Source organism: Cornus florida, unplaced genomic scaffold (assembly GCF_030987335.1).
Source record: "Cornus florida cultivar Cherokee Brave unplaced genomic scaffold, ASM3098733v1 CherokeeBrave_3.0.0_Hap2_Chr02, whole genome shotgun sequence".
In the NCBI taxonomy this organism is placed as follows: Eukaryota; Viridiplantae; Streptophyta; class Magnoliopsida; order Cornales; family Cornaceae; genus Cornus; species Cornus florida.
This window is the reverse complement of record NW_026775572.1, coordinates 104,048,122-104,064,334: the sequence shown is the minus strand read 5'-3', so window position 1 is coordinate 104,064,334 and position 16,213 is coordinate 104,048,122. Positions and strand designations below refer to the sequence as shown.

Below are 16,213 nucleotides of genomic sequence, written 5' to 3'. Positions count from 1 at the left end.
AAACCAAATGTTGGAAATATCAAGGGTTGAATTCTTAAAGCAACTCAAGTGTGAAATTTTGGTTTCCAACTCATGTGTGGAATACATGCACTATCTCATTGGTAGATGAAAAAATTGTGTTAAACTTAATGTTTTATTTATTGTCTTGTTATTTGTGTGTAAGTTTTATTCTTTATATTGAGTGCCTCCTACAAATTGGTATGAGAGCCTCTTACACTAACCGTCTAAATATGTAACCCTTCCTTGAAATGGTAACCCTCCCTTTAAATGGTAACCTTTCCTCCATCTTGGAAACTTAAAATGGTAGCCGCCATATATGTAATCCATTATATGGTAACTGACAGAAATTCATTACCCAGTTGATTCGCAATTAATTGTACACAGTGTTATTTCTTTGCTTCATGCATGCATGTATTTTAAGAATATATCTTTTTTCCAACCTTTAAATGAAAACTGTCACACTGACAGCAATTCATTACTCATTATACTTAATTAATTGTCTGTCATCTAAATAACATATCATAATTCACACAATTCAGAAAATAAGAACCTGCGTAATTCTGTTATTCTAAAAGTATCACACAATTCATGTTCTGAAAGTATCACATATAATTAAAGAGAAACTATCACACATAATGAAAGAGTTAACACTTCATATATATGTAAGTTAACCATTACTGCGGATTTATTTTTTTCATATTCGAAGAACTACAAAACAACCTAAGGCAAAGGACCAGAGAGCCTAATAAAACGACCAACCATCTCCCCCATAACCCGAGACCACCTAGTTTTTACAGAAAGACCAAAAGTTAGGATATAGTAGACATGGAACATCCCAATACATACTTAGACAGCTGAAAAAATGACACACAGAGAGCACCATGAGAGAACAACAGAACAACCACAGAACTATGAGTCACTTGGTTCCCCCAGCACCTCTACTATAGCAGAGTCCGAATCATCCTGGAAATCCCTCTCTAGGCGGTGGATCCTTCTTCTCATGGCGCGGCATAACCGCCACACCTGATTCAGTTCAATAGATAGGTTATTGACCCTCATCAGTAAATACTTTGGATTAGGGGCAAAATGATGGGGTGCTGGAGGAGGAGGAGGATGAGGAGGGTTCACTAGAGGAGGAGGTGGAGGAGGAGGGTTCACTCTTCTTCCTCTCCGGGGAGCGCATGAGCTAGAACTACTTTGGGCCTGCAATTTTGATGACATTTTTGGTTGCCTGCTGGTTTTAGTCGAGTTCGTGCTATTTATAGGGAAAACTAGGTGACTGTGGACCACATATTATATATACTCCGAATATATTTGGTGTGAGAAGAGTAAGTATAATTTAAAATATCAACAGCATGGAGGGAGGAGGTTTATTAAATGCAATAAATGAGAAGGTCAGTTGAATTTAAGTATGCATTGAAGTTTAACAGTCACCACAGTTTTGAAGTTTGACAGTCACCACAGTTTTGCGTACAAAACAATATGACGTTACATATTGTTCAGTCCACACAACTAGGTACAAACCAGGTTAGAAGGAAACTGGTTCCATTCATGCGAAGAATAGAACAAAAACGTAAGACAAAGAATTTGCATATAAATAATTAGCATAAAAAATATAAATAAAAAAAATATAAAGACGAAAAATAAATAGAATAAAAATAATTAGATGAAATACCGAAATAGTATATGGTTTACATAAATATAAAAAAAAACCCACCCAAACACAAGTTTCAAGTGACACTTGAAAATTGCACACACAAAAGGATTTTCTAACACACACAAAACCGATCTACTCTCTTAATCTGCATAAATATTGTCTCTTGCTCTCATGTTCATTTCATGGACTGACTGCAAGGCTATTTATTGGGAAAATCTATATACTTGGTGTCCAAGTATATTAAAAAACTTCTTTTAGAAGGCAAATAGCAGTGGCAGGGTAAAAATAATTGTTGTTGCCCAATAATTTTAAAGTTTCGTTTGGAAGCTAATTTGGAAGCTTCACCATCACACTACAATGATGACATGGCAATAAATGTAGTGTGCTGATGTCATCAATTTGGGCTTTGGAAATGGTCTTACAAATTTATTGGGATTTTTTCGATAAATTAGTAAGGATATTATTTATAAATATATAAGGATAAATAAGACATATATAAGAATGATTTTCCTTTGGGCCTTGGAAATCGTCTTACAAATTTCTTAGGATATTTTGAATAAATTTGTGACGATATTATCTATCAAAATATTACGATAAATAGAACATATATATTTACATAAATGGATCAGTTGAGAATTCTATTCGGATGATTTTCCTTTGCGCCTTAGAAATGGTATTACAAATTTATTAGGATTTTTCTATAAACTCATAACGATATTCTTTATAAAAATATGAGGATAAATAAGACATCTATATTTACATAAATTGATCAGTTGGGAGTTACATATAAGGATGATTTTCATTTGGGCCTTAGAAATCGTCTTACCAATTTATTGGGATATTTTCTATACATTCGTGATGATATTATTTATGAAAATACTAGGATAAATAGAACATATATATTTGCATAAATGATCAGTTAGTTATATTCGGATGATTTTCCTTTGGGCCTTGGAAATGGTCTTGCAAATTTCTTTGGATGTTTTCTATAAACTAGTAACGATATTATTTATAAAAATATAAGGATAAATAAGACATCCTTGGGATATTTTTTATAAATTCGTGACGATATTATTTATAAAAACACTACAATAAATAGAATATATATATTTGCATTAATGGATCAGTTGGGAGTTCTATTCGGATGATTTTCCTTTGGGCCTTGGAAATGGTTTTACAAATTTATTGGGATATTTTCTATAAACTCGTAACGAGATTATTTATAAAAATATAGGATAAATAAGACATCTATATTTGCATAAATTGATCAGTTGGGAGTAACATATAATGATGATTTTCCTTTGGGCCTTGGTAATCGTCTCACAAATTTATTAGGATATTTTCTATAAATTTGTGACAATATTAACTATAAAAATACTACGATAACTATAACATATATATTTGATAAATAGATAAGTTGAGTTATATTCGGATGATTTTCCTTTGAGGTTTGGAAATGGTCTTACAAATTTATTGGGATGTTTTCTATAAACTAGTAAGGATATTAGTTATAAAAATCTAATGATAAATCTTAGAACTATATTTGCATTAATGGATCAGTTGGGAGTTACATATAAGGATAATTTTCCTTTGGGCCTTGGAAATGGTCTTACAAATTTATTAGGATATTTTCTATAACATATATAAAAATATTAGAATAAATAGAACATATATATTTGTATAAATGGATCAGTTGGGAGTTACATATAAGGATGATTTTCCTTTAGGCCTTGGAAATGGTCTTACAAATTTATTGGGAAGTTTCCATAAACTCGTAACGATATTATTTATAAAAATACAAGGATAAATATGACATCTATATTTGCATAAAATGTATCAGTTGGGAGTTATAAGGATGATTTTCCTTTGGGCCTTGAAAATTGTCTTACAAATTTATTAGGATGTTTTATATAAATTTTTAAAGAGATTATATATAAAAATATGAGGATAAACAAAACATCTGTATTTACATAAATGGATAAGTTGGGAGTTATATTTGGATATTTTCCTTTGGGCCTTCGAAAAGGTCTTACAAATTTATTGGGATGTTTTGTATAAACTTGTAAGGAGATAATATATAAACATATTAGAATAAATAAAACATCTATATTTGCATAAATGGAACAGTTGGGAGTTATATTTGGATGATTTTCCTTTGGACCTCCAGAATGGTCTTACAAATCTATTGGGATATTTTTTATAAACTTGTGAGGAGATTATATATAAAAATATGAGGATAAATTAGACATCTATATTTGCATAAGTGGATCAGTTGGGAGTTATATTTGGATGATTTTCACTTGGGCCTTGGAAATGGTCATACAAATTTATTGGGATTTTTTCTATAAACTGGTAAGGAGATTAACATAAAAATGTAATGATAAATAAAGCATCGATATTTGCATAAATAGATCAGTTGAGAGTTATATTCGGATGATTTTCCTTTGCGCTTTGGAAATTGTCTTACAAATTTATTGGGATGCTTAATAAAGTATTAAGGATATTAGATATAAAAATATGAGAATAAATTTTACATATGTATTTGCATAAATGGATCAATCGAGAGTTATATTTAGATATTTTCCTTTGGGCCTTGGAATTTATGTTACAAATTTACTGGGATGTTTTGTATAAACTACTAAAGATATTATCTATAAAAATCTAATGATAAATAAAAAATATATATTTGCATAAATGATCAGCTGAGAGTTATATTTGGATGAGTTTCCTTTGGCCTTCGAAATTGTAAATTGTATTTGACAAATTTATTACAATGTTTCCTATGAATTATAACGAATATACGTATATAAGTATTAGGATAACTACTACATATGTAGTTGCATATGGATCACAATGTTGTTGCATTTTTATTGTATTAATTTGGCCCTTGCAAATATTTTCAATGCATTTGCCTCAATTAAAATACTTGAGTTACACTCATATGTCAACAGTATGCTCAATTTCATAATAAATGATCAAAACCACTTATTATGCATTTTCAAAATACAGAAACTTATACAAATTTCCCCAACCCTCCGAAATTGTTATAAAAGGCAACAACAATTAAGCAGAGTTAAATAAACAACATTATAAAAATAATGTGAAATGCATAATGTAATGATTGTCAAGTATGAAAGAGTCGTTGAATTGGTCGGTCCATCTCCGCGATTAGCATTTCGGACGTTCGCCTAACACTCGATTCGCAATTGTTTAAATCTGCAATCTTTCAATATGATCATACCACAAAATGCAATCAAATTAGATACCATGACAACACAGAAAAAAAATTGAAAAAATAATATAGTGGTACGAATTGAGTTGATGAGGACAACTATATACCATATCAATTCTGAAACCTTCACTGAAGCAATCATCATGTGAATAATTGGTATTGGAATTGCATGAATCGGCGACAAAGGTCTGCAACATTTTATATATTTCCTTATATATTATAAACAATCAATTAAATAATTATGCAACTTTGTAAATTGCAATTTATATGTTGGTTCCATCGTAACAGCAAAACTTGCCTGGTTAGTTAATAGAATACTTAGTTCAGCAGGCAGTTGCGAAAACCTTATGTGATGCATTACACATTGTGGTGGCGTCACATAATTTTCTTCATTGACAAATTCAACTGGAATTTCACAGCCCTACAAAATAAATGTTGTAAAACATTTGACCAGAGAATAACTTGTAACCATAATGAACATGTTAAGCAGCATGGGAAGCTGCCAGACAGAAAATTGAAGACGTGGACTGGGCGGGCTTATGTTGGTGTGGGGGTAGACCTAGATGGTCTATTCATTCAGTCTTAGTTATGCAAATTGCAGTTATTAGTTATTACTCAAGAATTCTTCCAACAAGGACCCTTTGCATTGGCAGTAACGTGTTACCTATGTTATAAACAACTTCAAACAGATTGCATGATAAGATTGCAAGAGCAGCTAAGGATCTTGGTAAATGTATTTTATGGGACGTTTTAGATGTGATGGGACTTCATCTCCAAGACATTTTCTAACTTTCTATTGCTTAGTAGTTTATGTGTTTGAAAGAGAAACATTTATAGGACGATGTTTTGTTTAAATAAGGGTATGCCATCATTTCTCTCCATGTAATATTTTTTTATATTCAATACATTCCAATCATTTAGGGGGAAAACAAAAAAACAAAACAAATGTTAAGCAATGTGCTGTAAATAGTTATGCAACAATACTCACATTCACCAACACGTGGTAGGGGATTGTTCCACTATAAGTACTAGCACCTGCCTCTCCAGATTGAAGGGTTTCATTGCTATTCTACAACACAATTATGAGAAGTATTACGTATGCATAATTTAATACACAGAAGTGGTATTACTTATGAAAGTACTTGGAAAACAGTAATGGGATAAAAATAACTGAAGCCGAACTATTCGTTTTAGTGATTTTGTCTTATTGCGACTCTTTAGGTCCATGGTCGGTTTTAACCTCTTAAATTTTCCTTTCCATGTATCTTTACACTTAAGGCCATTGGGGAATTTGTCAGTATTTATGTTGGTCTCGTGATATTGGTTTTTGCCTTTACCAGCAGTATAAATTGGATTCCTCTCTGCAAACCTACGCTTACAAGTTGATTGAGTAATTTTTTTCCACTTCATGGCTTTCACCAACAAATCATTGTATCCGTCCTTATCCTCTGATAGAATGGACGAAATTTCAGTCAGAATACGACAAAGTACTCTGTGCCATCTCCTAACCTCAATTTTTGGATCAGCATCGACAATCACTTCACCGGAAAGATTTTCCTCCAAGCTGTCATCTCTTGCACTTCTAGTCCACCTTCTTAATATATATCGACAAGGCAATGTATTGGTGAATATGGAGTCCTTTAGGATTTTCAAACTATGCTTGCACATAATACCCTCCCTTTCAAATTTACAACAAGAACGTAATAATTCATCTTCTGATGTCCTCGTTATGTTGCGTTGCATTCCATCCTCACCAACGACTTTGTAAACACAGCCTCTGTTTCCCTCGATGGGACTGCAACCAATGATCCTCTGAATGGCACTAGCTGCTAAGAACTCCTCCTGGAAACTATTAAATATAACCTTTGTGTACAGGTTTGCCGCCTCTACTAATATGTTATAGTTTGTTTTCAGTTGAGGTAGATTGTGGAGCAACCCGTACTCGGCTACATACTCCTTGTAACGCTTGTTGGACAACAGCCTTTCAAAGTGTGTGAAGAAATCTGGAAGAATTAGTTGCTTGGATAAGTATGCTTTCAAACAACCATTGAAACTTTCACTCAGTTGTGTGCTGTGGATACCCGCGGACCAGGCATGTTTAATAAATGCCATGGCCCATCTATGTTTCAAACCTAATAGATTTGTAAGCCATGTGTTACCAACAACACCATATTCCGTTATCATTAAATTCCATTCCCTGGTAAATTCTTCCTCCTCCTCAATTTCAAACATTAATTTTGATAACACCTTCTTAAAGCCTTGCGCACGTCTAAACAACAACCCTAGATGCTTCTGTGCATTTTACATTAGGTGCCAAACACATAAATAATGTTTTGTCCCTAGCATCTCCTACAGAATTATTTTCTGTAATATAACTACATAATAATGCAAAAGGAAATGGAATGAGTGAAGATCTGAATTGAAATCACCTGCGTCAATGCCTTTCCCATTGCAGCATCTTGATCAGTGAAGATCGTCTTTGGCGCTTTATCGAACATTGCTTTCAAAAATGTTTCAAACAACCAGATAAACGACTCTGCAGTCTCTTCATACATGAACGCTGCTCCAAACACAGCGGTCTCCCAGTGATGATTCAACCCCAAGAAACTTCCAAATGGATGATTGACATGTACAACTTTGTATGTTGTGTCAAAACTTACAACATCTCCAAAATTGCAATAATCAACTATCATTTTTGAATCAGCCCAGAATATGTTAGTGATCATTTGATCACTATCCAATTGGAATGCATAAAAGAAAGATGGATCTTCACAAGACAAAGTTTTAAAATAATTCATTAGCCATGCTGCTTCTTCATATTTGAGCTTAGTATGTCTTCGAGTCCTTATATGGTTTAGCAAATCCAACTTCATGTACCCGACTAATTCTTTTCCACTAGCTTGCCTTTCCATCAACTCATATGAATTGCGAGGGCTTATTCCTGAATCAGAAGCCAATTCCAAATCAATGGCCTGAACACGGCTAATTCTACGTTGCGACGGCAGCATGTGCATGCATTTATCAATCATCAATGGATGGTTGCGGCTTTTAACAAATTCTGTAACTTCAAACTTATGCGTATACTTGGAAACTTGTATAAGCATTCGAGTAAGGCAACCAGTTCGTGTTTCGGTCCTGGGAGTCTTTGTATTACTGTCCAGAATGTCGTCACCCCTGAAACCCTCCTTGCAGCATGTTAACAATCTCGATGACAGTTTACCAGTCTTCTTGCTCTTATTAAAATACTCTTTGCGGATGCTAAAACCGACTCGACCAGCATATGAATTATAGAAATCATATGCCTTTTCCTCAATTTCAAACTTCATTCCTATTCTTGGTTTCCATTCTACGACATCTGCCCCTGCAGTAGGAGGGTTTTCTGTATATGTGGTGTCTTCGATGTCATTTAATACCTCTTCCATTCCAATAATTCAAATCAAAAACCTACAATAGAAAAAAAAAATAAAAATAAATAAAAATAAAAAAAAAAATAAAAAAAAAAATCATTTCAACGAAGGGCTGTGTTGCAGGTATGAATTATTAATTGGAAATATTTTTTGACCTATTAACATAATTCAAGATAGTATAATGTATTAGGGAACCAACTTCCTCAACTGCACTCATCATAATTTTGTTACGAATCACAAAATAAATGATTTATTTCACTTTTTCCAACTCAAACATGCACTTCCAACCTTTTTGGGCCTCCTATTTTCATAAAAATTACAACTATACTCAATTATTCATTTAAGTTTTTCCAAATCAAACATGGACTTGCAAACTTTTTTTGGCTTATTTTGAGAAACATTACAACCATGTTAAGTTAGGGGTCTAAGAAGAAACAACAATAAGAATTGAAAAAACATTTCCATATCAAGAAACCAAGAGTAGCAGTGTGATGCAGCTAATCATGTAACCAAAAAACATCCCAACTAATTTGACAAATTAAAAGAAAAACAAACCAACAAGAATCAAATATTAAACAAAGAATAGGAAAAAAAACTAAAACATTTGTAGAAAATGAACATGTTATTAGCCAAAGATAACTATACCCAAAACTGAAAACTAAATAGATAAAAATTAAAAATAATAATACTAAAAATAAGAATAACAAGAGAACATCATGAAAGCTAACAGAGTTAATTAAGTAAAATAAGAGAACGAATCCAAACATCATGATCTAAGAAAATACACTCCAAATAGCATTATTATTAATGAATAATCAGAAGCAAAAAAATAAACTTACAAGTTAATTTCTCTTATTTTAAAGAAAGATACATACCCCAAAGACATAGACAAATCCATTGGAGTAGCAAGCATAGTGCCCCCATCTCTCAGAAAGATTAAAACCCATGACCTTTGGAGAAAGCCGCATTGCCTTCTTTGCAACTTCAAGTCCCAGAGAACCAATTCTCTCTCTCTATCTCTCTCTCTCTCTCTCTCTCACACACACACACACACAAATATAGTGACTTTAATTCAAAACCCACTGATCACTTCTTCACAAACATGAAGAAACAGAGGAAGATAGAAATAAATGGTCAAAAGGATATGAACAAGTCAACTATCAATGTCAATTGACATGAGAAGATAGGCGCTTTGAAATCCAAATCAGTGTTACCACCAACAACAATAGAAGGTTGTGGTGAAAAGAATTTGCATTAGTTCTCCTTCACTCTTTTATATATCTAATTTAGTCAACAGGTTTTTTTTTTTTTTTACTTCATTTTTTATTTGTTTCCTTACTTTTCCCACTTATCTAACTCACAATGATGAAATGTGGGAGCATTAGTTTGTGGGAAATGATGGGAAGGTCTTGGGCTTATTTTGAGAAACATTACAACCATATTAAGTTATTTATACTGAACAATCATAACTCTCAATGGAAACTTACATTTCATACAATGGAAAATTTATTCTAACATATTAAACTGGAAGTGTAAAACCTCCATTTCTTATTATTCAGAATATCCCAAATATATTGTACTATGTATTACGAATAAAACACTGCCATTATAGGAATACAATGAAAATTTTATTCTAACATCTTAAATTGGAAGTTTAAAACATAACTTATAATACAGAATATCACAACTTTTGCACAATTTACTAATATAATTTTCATAATTTTTGATTCAATTTTTCACAGTTTAATAATAGATCAAGAATAACCAAACAAAACTAATGAAACACAATGTCATCCGATTCACAAATTCACTTACAAAACTAGTACACTGTAGCTTCGTCTGCCTCAGCCTTAAACCAACCACACGCCACTGTAGCTTCCTCTTCCCCGCCGTTCAATCAAACCTTTCCAAAGAAATTGTAATTTTGGAAAGAACAAAATTAAGGAAAGCTGGGACAATGTAGGAAAGACCAATTTATTTCTTTCTATATTTTGGGAGAGAAGAAGAAAGAAGATTAAGAACAGGCGCTATACCTTCGTCACTGTAGCTTCCTCTTCTCCAATGTTCAATCAAACCTTTCGAAATAAATTGTAAATTTTGAAAGAAAGTAGAAAAATCAGGAGCGAAAAAGAAGAAAGAAAATTACATATTTACAAGAGGCGATTCGTCACTGTAGATTCCTCTTCTCCGACGTTCAACCAAACCTTTGGAAAGAAATTGTAAATTTGGAAAGAAGGAAGAAAAATTGGGAGAGAAGAAGAAGAAATAAGAAAGAAGCTCAGAAGAAGAGGTGCTAAATCTGTTCCAAAATTTCCAATTTCCCGCTTAAACATGAGTTTTAATTTCTGGAATTTCGTATCTGTGTGTATGTATAATTTCGTCTTTGTGTATTGTTTGTATATGTATCTGTGTGTGTATATACCTTTTTTTACCCAAAGTCCTGTTTGCCCATTTTTACCACCGCTACAGTGCCTGAAAAGTGCGAACAGGAGGGAACAGATTATATTATTCCACAGGAGAGGATTCTAGTCCGATGCGATGTTTGGTAATTGGTTGGTGGGAGATGGAATTAATATTGATCACATGATTTCATTGTTTGGCAGATGGGAAAGAAAGAGGGAATGCGAGAATGGGTGCCGCGATATCTCTTTTTAGATTTACTAATTTGTTCCCATTCACAAACTTGAATGATCAGAGTATCAAAATACATTTATGGTTAAACTTATACCATGTTTGGTTGGTTGGAGATGGAAGATGATTTTATTGTTTGGTAGAAAGAAAAATAATAAATAAATAAATAAATAAGAAGAAAGAATTAGCCTAAAGGAAAAAAAATCCCTATCTAGCTTTTTCCATCTCACTAAAGATGGAAGACTGAAGATGATTTTATTTTTAGACTTTGTCCAGTTAACATCTGACGGTGGTGATTAAGAACATCTCCCCCAACATATTCTTGTCATCGTCAAGTCAGCAGATGAAAAAAATAAATTTACTCAACTATACTTTGTTTTACCATATGTACGAAAACCATTCTATACGAAATACTTTATATAACATATTATATCGAATATATTATTATACTATTCAACTTTACCTTTTGAATGAAATTTAAATGTAATATATTATACAGAATATATTATTATACTATTCAACTTTACCTTTTGAATGAAATTAAAATACATCTTTTTACTTTTTATTTTTTTATTTTTTTATTTATTTTTATATATATTAGGAAAGAAATCATTCTAACTTTGGTAAGTCTTCTTTATTATTTTGTTCTTTCTTCTAACTGGTATATCATTTGTTCTTCTTCAACCTCAAATCTTATCAAAAGTTGAAGGATTATTTGTATCAAAGAGAAAGATTCACAAATTTACCTTTTGGTTGAAAGAAGAATTTTTTAATTGTTCTTCTTCTGATCTGCAACGTTTCCTGTAGTTCTTTTTCTGTTCTGCATCTTGGTCTTTTCTTTTTTTAGGATTTTAGTTCTTTCTTTTGGGGAATGTTCAAATTTCAATCAACTGGGCCCATTAAGTAAACGTCAAATTCATTAAATAATAGATATGTTGTATACGGAAGTTGCATATATATATATTAGGGTTAATTTCACTCACACCCCCTCAGGTTTGGCCAATTTTCATCCACAAACATCTTTTGAAAATAACTATGTTTATGTTAATCTAATGACCCGGTCATTTTTCTTCCTTTTCTTTTTATCAGATTTTAAGGGATATTTTTTTTCCGTTGTCTTTTCCTTTTTGGGTTCGATTTTTCATCACTTGATGTCGTCTCGAGTGCTCTGGAATGATTTCCGAGACTCTTTTCCTTAGATTGACAACTTCCTTTGGAGATTGTGTCATTTCCAAATTTTATTTTTCCGAACACTATTCACATTTTGTCTTTTTCTCGTTTATCCTTTTTCCTTGCACAACCTCACTTTTTGTGCTCGGATTTGATTCCGGTTTTGAATGCATTCATGATATTTGATTTCCATGATAGTGGTATTTTTACTTTTCTAGAAAAGCATGTTGATTGCTTACTTCTTTCATAAAGGGGCATTAATGCATACTTTAGTGTAATTATTCTTAACTTGTGGGGTTTTAGTGTAATTAAATAAAGTAAATATTTTTCATCTTGGGGACCACTTTGCAATTAAATTTAGAAGATATTTTTAAAAAGGACCTTTTTACAATTTTTGAAAAGTGTGACAAGTGTCCCACTCTCATTGGTCCACTTGTTGACATTTGTGTAGAAACATTTTAATGCATTGGATGATGACATTTGGAGGGTGAGGATTCACCCACTTGTTGGCATAGGATTGGTGCACTTGTTGGCTTGGATGGTTGACAAGTGTAGGTGTGGGATTAAGCCTAGGAAGGAGCCATAGATTGGTGACAAGTGTAGGTTCACAATTTAGTCTTGCAAATATCTTTGGGCCACTTTGGGATTATGGTTTTAAAGGAGGGTTTTTGTGCAATTGACCATAGATGTGTGTGCTGACCATGGTGTAAGAGCACATAGTGAGTGGAGGATTTCCATTTCCTCCACTCATACTTAACCACATTATTTCATTCTCTTCCTTACAAGAAAACCCTAGCCTCCATGGATGGAGCTTGAAGCCTTAGGCATTGACCTTGATCTTTGAGGCACTTCCACTTACTTTAGACCATAAAGTTTGGAATACTTTTTGTTCCCCTCATCCTCCTCTTCAAAACACTTAAAGGATCTAGCCTAATTCCTAGTTTCGCTTTAGTATCTAGAGATTCAATTCTCTAGTGAGGTATTGATCTATTATTTTGAAGTATTTTTATGTCATTATTGAGTGTTTTACATACATGGAAGTGAATGACTTGTATTTTTCCCTTAAACTGTTTTAACTTGAAATTAATCTTATCAAATTAAATATAGAATATGAAAATATACTAAATTAGCTTTCATTTAGTTTTGGTTTCATGTAATTTAGATATAAAATAAATTAGTTGTGAATTTTTGAAGTTGCAAGCTAGTTGTTGAAAATTTGAAGCTTTTCCTTTTTGGTCTGGAAATGAATTTTTATATGAAGTTGTGGGTCTTCAATTGCCTTGAAATTTTTAGTGAAACTTTTTCCAGGGGTTTTACACTACTCAAAATTTTTTCACGATTTTAGAGAATTTCTAAATTTTTTTAAAAATCCGAAACTATCTGCTGTCCATGTTTTTATTGTAGCTGGAAAACATATTTTTAGATGATTTATTTCACTAACCTTTTGACATTGGATCTTGGCTTAAATTTTCAGTTTTACACTCTCATATGTTTACTTCCAAAATAAATTAGATTTGCCCAATTTGGATGTCAAATGAATTTTTCATGAATTTTCAAAGTTGGAAGTTACAGAATGAAAATGTGTTTTCTGGGCAGAATTTGTTTCAAAGTTGTGGGTCAAAACTGTTTCAATTGGGAAAATATTTTGTTAAACTAAATTGATATTATCAAATTACAGTGTTTAAGCTTTCATTGGGCTTTGGATTCATTCAATTTGGGTTAGAATTGAATTTTTTATGAGTTTTACAAGTTGAAGGTAGCAAGCTGAAAAATCTGTTTTGCGGACCAAAAATTTCGAGCGATTTCATTTCGATGGTAATTGGGATTTTCATTCTAATTGAGGTAGGGAATGCTTTAAGATTATTTGTGCGTTGTATTGAGCGTTTGCCATGATTATACAACATATATGTATGCCTTGTATCAAATCTAGAAAGTTAGTAATTTTTATTTCTTTGTATAAGATTTAAAATTTATGATAATGTATAACTTTGATTTGAATTGTAATATGTTAGGAAATTATGCTTAGATATGTTGGTTAACATATATTAAATTTGGATCATTTGATTAAGAATTACAACTTTTATTTAATATTTATCTTTAGTGAAAGTTTAATTCACATGGTTGTATCAAGTATTAAATCAAGTTGTAATATGGTATTTAAATAGGCCTTGGCATGTTCTCTAACATAGATTAAATTGAGGGCATTTGGAATTGTTTAAAAATCTAGAGAAAATTAATTAATTAGCTTGATTAATTTTGTTAAATGTTTTAATCACTTAACTTGTCATTTGATATTATATATATGATGACCATGACATGTCTTTCAATATATATTAAATTGAGGTTATTTGGATTAACTTGGAATTTAGAGAATTTAACTATTTATGTTTAATTAAATTCTACTTTATTACTCCATGGATTTAATTGCATTTTGGAAGTTGTTTCTATATTTAAATCATGGATTTGGATTTGATGTATGTTCACTTGATTACTTTTGAGTATTGGATAACATCGTTGTTACTTTTATATTCATGAGAATATGTTTTTCCTTATTGAATATGTTGTTGCTATGTGTAAGGAATTGCACACTTTGTATTTGACATCTTACATGCCATAGTAGTTGTGAATTTTGAGCATGTATTGTATAAGTTTCCAAAATTTGGATTGTGCTTGGTAAATAGTTGATATCTTGTGTATACATGTTGATATATATATGTTGTTACACAATTTGTTGATTTTGGAAACTTGGGGATGTCGTTATTTGGCTACGGCTAGGACTTGGTTCTAGTACGGGGGATTGTCCCTCTATATAGTCTAGTGCACACATAGGGAGGTTACCCATGGGCTAATAACCTTAAAGTAACTATGTTGTCGGTCTGATCCGGCGTGATGTCCGAGTATCCACTTTGTTTGATTTCGTATTTCATTTCAAGTTGATAACTAGATGATATCGTAACTTGTTGTTCCTTATTTGACTTCCTATTTTGAGTTTAAGATGTAGTTTTGTGAAAGCATGCTTCATGCGTTGTATTGGAAGTTTCATTGTTAGTTAAATTGCATCGATATCATAATTTGTGTTTTGATGTTCAAATGTAGTTTAGGAATGACCTTATAGATTTATTTTGAACATAGACGTTAGGTGGCATGACCCACACTTGTTGTTTTCGTATTTTGGATTTCAAGTTGAAGACTTTGAGAATCTATATCTTGTTGCCTTGTATAACATGTTTCCATATTGTTTGAATTGCATGAACAATGTGATTATGATATAAATGATCTAGGTAGCTTAGGATGCTCCCTAGGTCTCATCTTGACATAGACGTTAGGTGGCATGAGTCCCTTTAACATGTTTCACCATAAGGTGATAAAATTGTAAAATGCTAGGTCGATGCATGCTCATCTCCTACGAGTAGCTTTATGTTACTCACCCCTATGATACTGGGGCATATTTCAGGTACAGGACTCAGGATTTAAAGATTCCATTGCTCCTTGGATGGCTTACTATTTCTAAGTTTCTGTTTTATGCAAGTGTTAGCATAAGATGCCTCTTTGTAGCCCTATTTGTTTAAACTTGTATTCGTTGATTCGTATATGTAAAGTATATGTAAGTGCACTCTTTTCAATGTATTTAACATGCATGAGATGAGGCCAGAGGCTAATGACATGTATCTCATTTTCTATGCACTTTTGTTTTCAAAGTTTATTATGAAAATATTGGAAAATGTTAAGTCATTGCTTCATAACTTTCGCATCGGGTGTTGGAATTTCATATATTTTCTACCCGGACTCAGAATCAGATGATTCTTGAGTCTAATTTTGTTCATTTTTCGTTGTCCTTCCAATGGTGTGCACGGTGGCACCCTTTTCAGTGAGAAATGACTATTTTGCCCTTAGTTCATCTCTTTTCGGGTTAGGCATTCTTGCTTCATTTGCTTGGCTCATTTGAGTTCCGTGGCTTCATGGAGAGTCATTTTGGGGCCTTAGGGATGACGTTCATCTCTTGAGGTCATTTGGCTTCTTTCACTTCCGCATTTAGGGTCCGTTATCGGGTTAACTTCCGTTTCCTCACTAACGCACCGGGTTGAGAAATTTAGGTCGTTACAGGTGGTATCAGAG

At 32.4% G+C, this 16,213-nt stretch overlaps 1 protein-coding gene across 1 annotated transcript; it reads right to left on the bottom strand.

Moving 5' to 3' along the window:
- Positions 1-909: 909 nt before the first annotated feature.
- Positions 910-8,311, bottom strand: LOC132296584 (protein FAR1-RELATED SEQUENCE 5-like). Its single transcript, XM_059794770.1, has 6 exons — positions 7,319-8,311; positions 6,072-7,181; positions 5,878-5,958; positions 5,188-5,310; positions 4,997-5,077; positions 910-1,023 (listed from the first exon to the last, which is right to left on the bottom strand). The coding sequence occupies exons 1-6, from the start codon at positions 8,309-8,311 to the stop codon at positions 910-912; spliced, it is 2,502 nt and encodes an 833-aa protein (XP_059650753.1).
- Between the last annotated feature and the right edge of the window lie 7,902 nt (positions 8,312-16,213).